Source organism: Aegilops tauschii, chromosome 2 (assembly GCF_002575655.3).
Source record: "Aegilops tauschii subsp. strangulata cultivar AL8/78 chromosome 2, Aet v6.0, whole genome shotgun sequence".
Classification (NCBI taxonomy): Eukaryota; Viridiplantae; Streptophyta; class Magnoliopsida; order Poales; family Poaceae; genus Aegilops; species Aegilops tauschii.
In genome coordinates, this window is record NC_053036.3 from 27,079,406 (window position 1) to 27,093,163 (window position 13,758).

Below are 13,758 nucleotides of genomic sequence, written 5' to 3' on the forward strand. Positions count from 1 at the left end.
TATACCACTCAGAAAACTATAACATTTTTAGAAACTGTTATACAGATGTAAAAAGAATGTGCATTTTGTTTTTGAGTTATGCTTGAGTATTTTAAAAAATGTTTCATATCACTCAAAAAATGTTATCAACATGTATTTGAAAATTGTTTAACCCGTATTCAAAAAAAGTTCAAAATAGGTATTTCAAAAAATAATTTATCATGCATTTCAGAAACTAAGTTTTGGATCCACGTCAAAAACAGCCCGATTTGACTGGGAAATCGCGTAGGGGCATCGGATCCGCGCCAGAGACGGCCGATATCTGATCGGGAGAGCGTGCAGGGGCACCGAATCCGCGCCGGGGTAGCCAGAGTCCGCACCCGGGGGGAGGAGGGGAGGGGCGGAGTCCGCACCGGAGACACCCCAAGATCTGCGTCTCGTAGATTGTTTCAGGGAGGGAGATAGAGACATAATGAGTAGAAAGAGAGGGGATAGTGGTGGCCGTTGGGGATATGAGCGGTTTGTGGGTGGGAACCGTGACCTCGTATTCGTGTCTGCGTCTCTCTCGTACTGGAATAAATAAAAACGACCTACAAATCCTAAACTTCACGTGTAAGCAGGAAACCTAACCGGTACGTACCTCATCCGCTTGTAAAGACTTGGGAAACGCTAAAAATATAACATCAAAATTTTTAGGCGCGAGGATGACAAAATTAGTTTCTGCAAGCATGGCAATCTCACCAGCTGAAATTATCATCCTCCTTGAGCATAACTTATCGTAAAAAAACATTTGATTTATCATACTTAAAAATCTGAATTTTTTTTAAAGGTATACTTAAAAATCTTCTGATGTTCAATGGATATTACTCCATGTTCCAAAGATTTTGGCCTGCCAAGGCCGGGTCCAAACTTACGCGTCAGCCACGCAAGTGCGCGCGCGAGGAAGTAAACAGACTGGTTTGTTTTGATTTGACTGTAACCGCCCGTGCGCGCGGCCTCACCGCCGCCAATGGAGGCCACCTCCTCAACCTCCTCCGTCTCTCCGATCCCGTTCGCTTGAGCGCTCCACGGAGGATCAGGGCGGAAACACATGGGAGAACTCCCGTGGTGGCTATCCACCACCGAGTGCACGCCGCAGCCGTCGTCGTCAGGCTCCCTCTCCGGCACCCTCGCCTTCATCTTCCTCTCGCCCTGCCCGCAGCGCGCGCTCCTCGGCGCCATCGACCTCCTCTTCCTCCTCGCCTCGCTCCTCCTTGTCCTCGCCAAACGCCGCGGCTCCGGCCGCGCGGGGCCTGAGCACGAGGCGCTGCTGCCGACGCCCACCGCGCCGTCACGGTCCATCACATACGGTTATGCCATCGCGCTCGGCGCGTCCGCGGTCTTCGCCGCGGCGTCCGCCGTCCTCCTCGCGATCGCGGCCTTCCTCCTGCCGCCCGCGGCGTGGCTCTACGCGGAGTCCGCTTTCCTCGCCGCCCACTGCGCCGCGCACGCCGTGGCCGCGTGGACCGTGGTCGTCGCTTCGCGGAAGCCGGCCGCCGCGCACCCTCCGAGGCACCTCCGCGTCTTCTGGATCGCAACCGCCCTCTGCGCCGCACTGTTCTCAGCCTCCGCGGCGATCTGCTGCGCCGGCGGCTCTCCGCTCTTCCCCGACGACGTCCTCGCCTGGGCCGGCCTGCTCCTCTCGCTGCCTCTCCCGTACATTGCCGTCACCACCACCTGCACGGCGCGCGATGAAGGGAATCAACAGGACCAAAACCTCAGCGCGGCTGCGGCGACGCCGTACGCCACCGCGTCGTTCCTCTCGCGCGCGACCTTCAGCTGGATCACCCCGCTGGTCTCCAAGGGGCATGCCAAAGGCTCCCTCGCCGCCGCTGGCGACGTCCCGCCGGTGTCGCCGGCCCACAGCGCCGAGGCGACGTACGCTCTGCTCGCATCCAACTGGCCGGACGCGGCGCGGAAGTGGCGGAGCCCGGTGGGCGTTGCGCTCTGCCTTTCCTTCTGGCCGCAGCTCCTACTCACCGCCGCGCTCGGCCTCGTCCAGCTCGCGGCCATGTATGTCGGCCCGTCGCTCATCGACCGCTTTGTCGAGTTCATCCGCCGCGGTGGCACGCCGTGGGAGGGCCTCCGGCTAGTCCTCATTCTGCTCGTCGGCAAGGCGGTCCAGACGCTCGCGTCGCACCACTACAACTTCCAGGGCCAGCTCCTGTGCATGCGCATCCGCGGTGCGCTGCTCACGGCGCTGTACCGCAAGTCGCTGCGGCTGTCTGCCGGTGCGCGCAGGGTGCACGGCGCCGGCGGCATTGTGAACTACATGCAGGTGGACGCCTGGGTCGTATCCGGCGCCATGCACGGGCTGCATGACCTCTGGCTGATGCCGCTGCAGATCGCGGTGGCGCTGCTCCTCCTGTATGCGTACCTCGGCCCGGCCGTGCTCATGACGCTCGTCGTGATCGCCGCGGTCGCCGTGGTCACCGTGTTCGCCAACAAGCTCAACATGGCCTACCAGTTCAAATTCGTCGAGGTCCGCGACAGCCGCGTCAAGGCCCTGACAGAGATGCTGAACCACATGCGCGTGATCAAGCTGCAGGCGTGGAAGCATACATTCGGCGACAAGGTTCGGGAGTTCCGGCGGGCCGAGGTCGGGTGGCTGAAGAAGATGATATTCTTCGAGTGCGGCAGCACCGTGGTGTACTCCAGCGGGCCCGTCGCCATGGCCGCGCTCGTCTTCGGGACATACCTCGCCGCCAGAGGGGAGCTGGACGCCGGCAAGGTGTTCACGGCCACCGCCTTCTTCCGCATGCTCGTAGGGCCCATGAGCAGCTTCCCGCAGACGATCGCCATGTCCGTGCAGGCGTTCGTGTCGCTCGGCAGGCTGGACAAGTTCCTGTCAGACGCCGAAATCGACAGCGCGGCGGTTGAGCGTCTTGGCAGCAGCGGCTCCGTGGATGAGGTGGCCGTGAAGGTGCAAGACGGAGTGTTTGCATGGGACGTCGAGGGCGGTGAGGGCGAGGAGAAGGATGTCGGAGGGGAGGAGCCGGTGCTGAAAAGGATCGAGATGGAGGTGAGGAAGGGGTGAGCTCGCGGCGGTGGTCGGCACCGTCGGCTCCGGCAAGTCGTCGCTGCTGTCGTGCATCATGGGAGAAATGCACAAGGTGTCCGGCAAGGTGAGTGTAGTACTTTTATTTTAAATGAACAACACCAGCAAACATTCTGAAGGATTCTAATCCTCGGCAAAAATTAACAGAGCTTTTCTTAAGGGATTTTAAGGATTTTAATTCCTTAAGGAATTTGAAGGATTTTAAGGATTGAGGAATTCATACATTGACATTCCAGAGCTTTTGCTAGTTTCTAGAATTAGGCCACCCAGAATTTGTAGAAAAACAAAGCTTTTCTGTCTCTCAAATCAGCTTAATTACTTTTCTGCCTCATCAACATGTGTCTTTTGTCTTTGATATAGGTTAGCATATGTGGGAGCACAGCATGTGTCAGTCAGACAGCTTGGATTAGAAATGGAACCATTCAGGAGAACATCTTATTTGGACAGCCAATGCATCTAGAAAAGTACAGGGAAATCATACATGCCTGTTGCTTAGAAAAAGATCTAGAAATGATGGAGTTCGGCGACCGGACTGAAATCGGAGAGCGTGGGATCAACCTCAGTGGTGGCCAGAAACAGCGCGTCCAGCTAGCTAGAGCAGTTTATCAAGATTGTGATATATATCTTCTTGACGACATATTCAGTGCAGTCGATGCTCATACTGGCTCCGCTATCTGCAAGGTAAATCTTAATTTTTTTTATACTAATGGACATTGCAAAACCTTCTAAACAAATGTATGTTATATATATCTTATTATTATTTTATTTAGGTACAGTGCTAGGCTAGTATTTTAGCCAGTTACTAAGCAGCACACTAACAGTTAGTCCTGTTCTGCAGGAATGTCTCAAGGGCATACTGAAGAGCAAGACTGTTTTGCTTGTTACTCACCAAGTGGATTTCTTACAAAATGTAGATACTATATTTGTAAGTTCCATTTTTCAACTGCACATATTAATTTATGAGAAAACAGAGTATACATATATTCTTGCTTCAGAAATGAAGAAGCGAATAACTCGAACACATTGCAGAGCATCACTAGGAATGTTTTCTTTTGGTTCAGTAAGTAGAGAAAGAACAACTGTATTCTTCGTACCTATGGTTCCTAAAAGATTTCTTTGTATGTTCTTCAAATCTATTTAATCTTATTTTAGTTGTATTTACCTGTCAACATATGCCATACTTATATGGTACTATGTGAAAGATAGCACCGTGATGTTACCGACAGATAACAGAGATGAAACTGTATTAACTTTTTTTAACACATACTGTATTAACTTGTGTGCGAACATGCAGGTAATGAAAAATGGTGGGATTATTCAGTCAGGGAACTACGGTCACTTACTAGATTCATGTCCAGAATTTTTAGCACTTGTGGCTGCTCACCATAGTTCCATGGAAGCATCTGGGGTGCAAGGTCACAATGTTCAGAACACTGAGAATTGCCCAGCCACCACAGTATCACAAGAGCCCCCTTCTATTAACTCCAACTCCAGTAACGAAAACAGCGATGCAAATGCCGTTGCGCCGAGCAAAGAAGCAGGTTCGTCCAAGCTGATCCAGGAAGAGGAGAAGGAGAGTGGACGAGTAAGCTGGCATGTGTACAAGCTATACGTCACGCAAGCTTGGGGCTGGTGGGGAGTTCTGCTCATTTTAGCCTTGTCTGTGCTGTCAGAGGGCTCCACAATGGCAAGTAACTACTGGATGTCGTATGAAACATCAGGGGGCACCATCTTTGATATCTCAAAGTTTCTTGGTGTCTATGTTTCGATAGTCGCTGTTTCGATTGTGTTTGAATTTATCGCCGTTCTTTTCCAAGCATTTTTGGGGCTTAAGTCAGCCCAGGCCTTTTTCAGCAAGATGTTAGACAGCATTCTACGAGCTCCAATGTCATTTTTCGACACCACTCCCTCGGGAAGGATCCTAAGCCGGGTATGTCTTATGAGGCCAGAGATTTAGTTTGTTTACCGGCCATGTATACGGATGCAATCATGTGTGTATTATTTTTTCAGGCATCAGAGGACCAGACTAAAATAGACGTTTACCTTTTATTCTTTACGGGTGCCGGCATATCGATGTGCATTTCGGTGGCTAGCAGCATTGCAGTTACCTGCCAAGTAGCATGGCCGTCAGTCATAGCCGTGCTTCCCCTACTGCTTCTGAACATTTGGTACCGGGTATAATCCAGACACTACAATGCATCTTAGAGAACTCAACTAATTCTTCATATCACTAAACCTTATGCGAATAATGGCAAAGTTTTCTTTTCTGACTTTTCTTAATGTTTCTCAGAATCGTTATATTGCAACATCCCGAGAGCTAACTCGCCTTCAAGGAGTAACAAAGGCACCGGTTATTGATCACCTCACGGAGTCCTTTTCGGGCTCTCCAATTATAAGGTGCTTCGGGAAAGAGGATGAATTTTGCCAAAAAAAGCTTGGACATGATTGATTCGAATTTGCGCATGTCTTTCCATAATTATGCAGCAAATAGGTGGTTTGGGTTTCGCCTGGAGCTAATCGGCACACTTGTGTTGTCTACAACTGCTTTTCTCATGATCAGTTTGCCTAGCAATTTCATCAAGAAAGGTATTACTAAGTCTCCGTCAACTGAGATTTAATAGAATTGCATTTCATAGGACAGAGTAGAATTTATGGCCCTCGTGTTCCATATGTTTCTTTGGTCTAAATTTATCTGTTTTCTTGAATCCGTTATGAACTCTATAGAAAATTGAATCTTGTGCTAACTGTTAAGCATGGAAGGTATGTGAAGACGCAATTAGTTGAGTAAAGAACAAAATGTCATGTTGAATTTACCATTCATGGCTCACTCAATTACATTATGACATAGAACTAGAGTCCTCTAAAAAAAAGACATAGAACTAGAGTTGTCGGTTTCACAAACCAGAGACCCCCCCCCCCCCCCTCCCCAATTGAACTAGATTCTCTATGACAGACAATTGATCTGACTGACCTATGAATCTGATAACTCTCATGATACACAAGAACAAGTCAACTCATTTAGCAAAAAAAAAAACCAACGTCATCAATTGCGTATACAAATAAATAAATAAGATTCAGTCATAGAGATAGTAGCACATTCATATCTGTAATAAACTAGTTCGTGCAACTGCTAGCAACTGGGCAAACTTTTCTTAATTTTCTGACTTTCTGGCCTGGCTCTGTATAATTGTTAGTGACCTTCAAATGCATTATGTCATTCCTTCATTGATATTTGTTACTCTTTTTAATGTAGAATTTGTCGGCATGTCTCTGTCCTACGGTCTTTCTCTCAACTTCTTGGTGTACCATGCAATTTCCATAAGTTGTATGATAGAAAATGATATGGTCTCCGTGGAGAGAGTGAATCAGTACAGTAGCCTTCCTTCTGAGGCAACAGGGGCTTTAACAGATTGTCTTCGTCCCACGCGAAATTGGCTCCAACGGGGAGACATTGACATAAAGGATCTAGAGGTCAGGAATTCCTCTTTTCTTTTGTTGATTCTTCCTTTGGAAAGCTTCTTTTTGTAGGCTACTATTCTCTAGGCAACCGATAGAAACGAGCCACAAAATGCTGTTGTTTTCAGGTCAGATATAGACCAAACACACCTCTAATCTTGAAAGGCATTACGATAAGCATCCGCAGTGGAGAAAAAATTGGTGTTGTGGGAAGGACCGGCAGTGGCAAGTCAACTTTGATCCAGGCGTTGTCCAGGCTTGTGGAGCCAGCGAAAGGCCAGATCACCGTCGACGGAGTCGACATTTGCACTCTGGGCCTTCATGACCTGAGGTCTCGCTTTGGTGTGATTCCTCAGGAGCCTGCGCTCTTCGAAGGAACCGTGAGAAGCAACATTGACCCAATTGGGCAGTACTCCGAGGCTGAGATATGGCAGGTAACAGGATATAGCTACTGTGTCTGTGTGTGATACACGAACTTCCTCTGTGATACGCCGAGTAATTCATTGTTTTTGTTGGTCTTAATATATTATTATAAGGTAGAGACTGCTCTACCTTCTGTTTCAAATTAATATATTTTTTTCCTATATACACAGGCCCTTGAGCGTTGCCAGCTGAAAGACACAGTAGCTGCAAAACCTGAGAAGCTTGATGCACAAGGTATATGCTTATCATATGGGAATCTTGATCCTATGTAGAATCATAACTAAGTGATACAATGCAAAATGGTAGTTCAGGCTTTATAATTGGTTCTGATCCTATAAGGATCCTGTGATACTGATCTTTGCTTAGGTACAAGTATATTTAACAATGAGAGATATTATGCAGAAGGGAAGTAAATGACATTGTTACTTGATGGTTTTCAGCGTATCTAGGCATTCATTTCATATATTCTTCGGTGAAAATAGCCAAATACCTGTTGCATGGTTTTTTGTAGTGGCTGACTTGGGTGAGAACTGGAGCGTGGGGCAGCGGCAGCTCCTGTGCTTGGGCCGTGTCATACTGAAGCGCAGCCGGGTGCTGTTCATGGATGAGGGCACTGCCTCTGTCGACTCCCAAACGGACGCGGCCATCCAGAGGATCATCCGGGAGGAGTTCCGGGAGTGCACTGTCATCAGCATTGCTCATCGTGTCCCGACCGTCATAGACAGCGACAGAGTTCTGGTGCTGGACGCAGGTAGGCTGAGCCCCTTTTCTGTTACATACACGGTCGAATCATACTATGTGTGTATGTATTTACTGTTTCAGGGCTAGTGAAAGAGTTTGATGCTCCGTCCAAGCTGATGAGAAGGCCTTCAGTTTTCGGGGTGATGGTTCAGGAGTACTCAAGCCGCTCGTCGCAGGCAACCGATGGATGACGTGCATGTCTACCTAGTAAAGCCAAATAACATAGATCAAAATTCCAGATGAAAAAGTTTAGAAAAAACAAGTAGTCGTAGGAAAAGATGAATTCTAGAGTGAAATCTGTAAAGTATGCAGCCGTAGGACAATGAGCATATCTGAGTTCAGCATGCCTAACAGATATAGGTGCCATGTTCGGCGCTCCAGAATCAAGATCCGGGGCTCGAGGCCGCTTTTAGCCATCTGTCAAACGTGTTGCTTTTCCGGCTGCGTGAGGTCTCGGGGCAGCTAATGGGACCGGTGGCTGTAAGTTTTTAGGGAGTTTTGGCTGGCGTTCGGCAGGAGGCTCCAATCTTGTTGTGTTTTTGGAGAAAAGAGGGGCCTCCCCCCTCCGATTTCATTTTAACAGAAAACCAGGGTCTTTGATTACAAGCTACCAGATTACCGATACTAATAGAAAGCAACTCAGGACTCCAGACGGTTCAACCAGCACAAAATAAGGAACCTTATACAGCTACCACTCTCACTTTCCCTAGCAAACATACATGTTCTTCAAATATCATTTCGATTTCTCCAGATAGTCCACAAAATAGCAGCCATACCAACAGAGGCTAGATGCTTATAAACTTTCGAAAAAAAATTAGCCATGCTCCAAAACAATTATTCAGATCAGTAGGAATAGTATTCAGACTAAAAGCACACTGTATCAAACTCTAGATAAGTCTGGATACAGAGCAAGAGAAAAAAAATGATGGTCCACAGTTTTATCTTGTCCACATAAAGGACGAGCCTTGCTACTAGTCCACCCTCTTTTCAACTGATTATCTTTGTCAACACACTATTTTTCTACAATAACCATAAGAACACTTTAATCTCGGGAGGTACTTTAACTTCCCACATAAACGTGTGTGGAAAGTTACTATCATTGATCCAATTCTTGATAGAGATTTGACAGAAAACTTACCATCAGCAGTAAGCACCCATGTAACATTATCTCTATGATCAGATAACGCTATTTCATCACATTCTTCCTTCACTTCATTCCACATCTTCAAAGAATCCTCCCATAGTGTTCTTCTAAAATTGATTATATCCCACCCTTTTTCAAACTTAGTGGCAACAAAAATGTTCCTATCAAAACAAATATTATATGAACTAGCATGAGACTTACATAAAGGTCTATAACCTAGCCACCAATCCTCCCAAAACCTAGTATTTTTTACCATCTTCTTACATTCTCATGGAATCTCCAGATTTATGGTTAATTTTTTTCTCGAATACGCACGAGTGTGTGTACTATATATTAAAGGAGAATAGCCAAGACGGCTGATACACTAGTAGAAAAGAGGCTTTGGTTCAGGCCGGGTCAGCCCATTAGTCCCGGTTCAGTCCAGAACCGGGACCAATGGGGGCACTGGTCCCGGTTCGTAAGGCCAGGGGCCTGCCGGGCCTCGTGGGGGCATTGGTCCCGGTTCGTCTGGCCCCTTTGGTCCCGGTTGGTGGGACGAACCGGGACCAATGGGCATCGCTCCTGGCCCACCACCATTGGTCCCGGTTGGTGGCTTGAACCGGGACCACAGGCTGCCCTTTAGTCCCGGTTCATGCCACGAACCGGGACCAATGAGGTGCCTATATATACCCCTCACCCGCGAGCAGAGCACTCCAGTGCTCTGTTTTTCTTGGCCGGCGAGGGGAGGGCTTTGTGGTGCTCTAGCTCACCTCCTATGCACATGAGGTGTTCGATGAAATGCCCGAGCCACACTAGTTAAGCTTTCTCCTCTCGAAGCTCGACCTCAAAGCTCCATTTTCCTCGAGATTTGTCTAGGTTTAGCGGCCCGTCACGTCCCATTCCCGTCTTCACCGCCGTCGATCGTCCGCGCCGATCTCGTCGCCGGCACCACCATGGTGAGCCTCTTGTTCTTATCTTCTTTTTGAAAGAACAAAATTCTTACTTTAGATAGATACTTGTCTAATTTTCTTACTATTGTATTGCTTGTTATTATATAGTGCGATGGTTTTGGTATCCGCCCCCGTCGGCCCTCGTCCTGTCTATGATTCGGATGTGGTATATATTATCTTTATAACTATTGGTTCATTTATTGTTTATGAAAATTATGCCGACCAACGTGACATAGATTTTATTTATCTAGGAGGTATGTGAACCGGAAATTCCAACCGACCCTATTGTCGAGAGGTTAAATTTAGTTGAAGAAGAAAACAATTTCTTGAAGGAAAAAATAAAAAAAATTGAGGAGGAGAAGATGATATTGGAGTTGCATGTTGCGGATGTCGTCGATGATCACAAGATCAAGATGGATGCAATGCGCTTGAAGATTAGAAAGATTAGAAAATATGCCATTCATACCGAGGCTTGGTATCATTATGCCATTGGATCAATTGTTACCTTGGTTGCGATTATGATCGCATTTGTTTTCGCATTGAAATGTTTTACATAGTTTCAATGTATGGTTTAATTAATTAGATGCTCTGGAGAGCTATATGTTGTTAGATGAGAACTATGTATGTACTTTGGTTTTAATATGATGATGAACTTCTATTAATTTGGTCACTTAATTATCTATTCATGATGTTCTGTAATGGTTTTTGACACACTTAATTATATATAATGCACGCAGATGAACCGGCAATGGATGTACGGTGACAGACACACCTTCGAGTACATTAAGGGAGTGCATGATTTTCTCGAAGTGGCTGAGGCAAACAAGCAGAATGGTTTTATGTGTTGTCCATGCCCTAAATGTGGGAATACGAAGTCTTACTCTGACCGGAAAATCCTTCACACCCACCTGCTTTACAAGGATTTCATGCCACACTATAATGTTTGGACGAGGCACGGAGAAATAGGGGTTATGATGGAAGACGGCGAAGAAGAAGAGGACGATGACAACTATGTGCCCCCTGAATACGGTGATGCTGCAACGGGGGAAGCTGTTGAAGATCAAGAGGAACCAGACGATGTGCCCAATGATGCTGCAACGGGGGAAGCTGCTGAAGATCAAGAGGAACCAGTGCCCGATGAAGATGATCTCCGCCGGGTCATTGTCGATGCAAGGACGCAATGCGAAAGTCAAAAGGAGAAGCTGAAGTTCGATCGCATGTTAGAGGATCACAAAAAAGGGTTGTACCCCAATTGCGAAGATGGCAACACAAAGCTCGGTACCGTACTGGAATTGCTGCAGTGGAAGGCAGAGAATGCTGTGCCTGACAAAGAATTTGAGAAGCTATTGAAAATAATGAAGAAGAAGCTTCCAAAGGATAACGAATTGCCCGACAGTACATACGCAGCAAAGAAGGTCGTATGCCCTCTAGGATTGGAGGTGCAGAAGATACATGCATGCCCTAATGACTGCATCCTCTAACGCGGTGCGCACAGGGATCTGAACGCATGCCCGGTATGCGGTGCATTGCGGTATAAGATCAGACGAGATGACCCTGGTGATGTTGATGGCGAGCCCCCCAGGAAGAGGGTTCCTGCGAAGGTGATGTGGTATGCTCCTATAATAGCATGGTTGAAACGTCTGTTCAGAAACGAAGAGCATGCCAAGTTGATGCAATGGCACAGTGAGGACCGTAAGAAAGACGGGAAGTTGAGAGCACCCGCTGACGGGTCGCAGTGGAGAAAAATCGAGAGAAAGTACTGGGCTGAGTTTGCAGCTGACCCAAGGAACGTATGGTTTGGTTTAAGCGCGGATGGCATTAATCCTTTCGGGGAGCAGAGCAGCAATCACAGCACCTGGCCCGTGACTCTATGTATGTATAACCTTCCTCCTTGGATGTGCATGAAGCGGAAGTTTATTATGATGCCAGTTCTCATCCAAGGCCCTAAGCAACCCGGCAACGACATTGATGTGTACCTAAGGCCATTAGTTGAAGAACTTTTACAGTTGTGGAATGGAAACAGTGTACGTACGTAGGAGGAGCACAAACAGGAGGAATTTAACCTGCACGCGTTGCTGTTTGTAACCATCAACGATTGGCCCGCTCTCAGTAACCTTTCAGGACAGACAAACAAGGGATACCACGCATGCACGCACTGTTTAGATGACACTAAAAGTATATACCTGGACAAATGCAGGAAGAATGTGTACCTGGGCCATCGTCGATTTCTTCTGACGACCATCAATATCGAAAGAAAGGCAAGCATTTCAAAGGCGAGGCAGATCACCGGAAGAAGCCCGCCATGCGTACCGGTGATCACGTACTTGCTATGGTCAATGATTTACACGTAATCTTTGGAAAGGGTCCCGGCGGACTAGTTGTTCCGAATGACGCTGAGGGACACGCACCCATGTGGAAGAAGAAATCTATATTTTGGGACCTACCCTACTGGAAAGACCTAGAGGTCCACTCTTCAATCGACGTGATGCACGTGACGAAGAGCCTTTGCGTGAACCTGCTAGGCTTCTTGGGCGTGTATGGGAAGACAAAAGATACACCTGAGGCATGGGAGGACCTGCAACGTTTGCACGAAAAAGACGGCATGCCTCCGAAGCAGTATGAAGGTCCTGCCAGCTACGCTCTTACGAAAGAAGAGAAAGAAATCTTCTTTGAATGCCTGCTCAGTATGAAGGTCCCGACTGGCTTCTCGTCGAATATAAAGGGAATAATAAATATGCCAGAGAAAAAGTTCCAGAACCTAAAGTCTCATGACTTCCACGTGATTATGACGCAACTGCTTCCGGTTGCATTGAGGGGGCTTCTACCGAAAAACGTCCGATTAGCCACTGTGAAGCTATGTGCATTCCTCAATGCAATCTCTCAGAAGGTGATCGATCCAGAAATCATACCAAGGCTAAGGAGTGATGTGGGGCAATGTCTTGTCAGTTTCGAGCTGGTGTTCCCACCATCCTTCTTCAATATCACGACGCACGTCCTAGTTCATCTAGTCGACGAGATTGTCATTCTGGGCCCGTATTTCTACACAATATGTTCCCCTTTGAGAGGTTCATGGGAGTCCTAAAGAAATATGTCCGTAACCGCGCTAGGCCTGAAGGAAGCATCTCCATGGGCCATCAAACAGAGGATGTCATTGGGTTTTGTGTTGACTTCATTCCTGGCCTTAAGAAGATAGGTCTCCTAAATCGCGGTATGAGGGGAGACTGACTGGAAAAGGCACGCTAGGAGCGGACTCAATAATATGCAGGGACGGGCATTCTTGGTCTCAAGCACACTACACAGTTATACAGAACTCTACCTTGGTGACCCCGTATGTCGATGAACACAAGAACAGTCTGCGCTCCAAACACCCGGAGCAGTGTGACGACTGGATTACATGTGAACACATCAGGACTTTCAGCAGTTGGTTGGAAACACGTCTCAGAGGTGACACCACTGTTTGTGATGAGTTGTACTCGTTGTCTAGGGGACCATCTTCGACTGTATTGACTTACAAAGGATACGAGATAAATGGGAATACATTTTACACGATCGCCCAAGATCAAAAGAGCACCAACCAAAACAGCGGTGTCCGCTTTGATGCAGCAACCAAGAGGGGAAAGGACACATATTATGGTTACATAATGGACATATGGGAACTTGACTACGGACATGATTTTAAGGTCCCTTTGTTTAAGTGCAAATGGGTCAATCTGTCAGGAGGCGGGGTACAGGTAGACCCACAGTACGGAATGACCACAGTGGATCTAAACAATCTTGGGTACACTGACGAACCGTTCGTCCTAGCCAATGATGTGGCACAGGTTATCTATGTGAAGGACATGTCTACCAGACCGAGAAAAAGAAAAGATAAGGAAGCGAATACATCATACGATGAGCCAAAGCGCCACATAGTTCTTTCAGGAAAAAGGGACATTATGGGAGTGGAGGGCAAGACAGACATGTCTGAAGATTATGAAAAGTTTCATGAA

At 47.5% G+C, this 13,758-nt stretch overlaps 1 protein-coding gene across 1 annotated transcript; it reads left to right on the forward strand.

Annotated features, from left to right (window-relative positions):
* Positions 1 to 1,069: 1,069 nt before the first annotated feature.
* LOC109773947 (ABC transporter C family member 4-like) lies at positions 1,070 to 7,943 on the forward strand. The gene is made up of 12 exons (XM_073507756.1): positions 1,070 to 1,471; positions 1,988 to 3,040; positions 3,437 to 3,757; positions 3,915 to 4,001; positions 4,371 to 5,006; positions 5,367 to 5,473; positions 5,801 to 5,836; positions 6,271 to 6,547; positions 6,661 to 6,966; positions 7,126 to 7,189; positions 7,467 to 7,706; positions 7,778 to 7,943. Exons 1-12 carry the CDS (start codon positions 1,070 to 1,072, stop codon positions 7,885 to 7,887), a joined length of 3,639 nt encoding a protein of 1,212 aa, XP_073363857.1. The 3' UTR covers positions 7,888 to 7,943.
* The last annotated feature ends 5,815 nt before the right edge of the window (positions 7,944 to 13,758 follow it).

Coding starts and splice junctions, on each gene's coding strand:
- LOC109773947 (XM_073507756.1), top strand. CDS start 1,070: ATGGGAGAACTCCCGTGGTGGCTATCCACCACCGAGTGCACGCCGCAG. Junction 4,002..4,370: donor AAAATGTAGATACTATATTT/GTAAGTTCCATT, acceptor GCGAACATGCAG/GTAATGAAAAATGGTGGGAT. Junction 5,007..5,366: donor CGGGAAGGATCCTAAGCCGG/GTATGTCTTATG, acceptor AATGTTTCTCAG/AATCGTTATATTGCAACATC.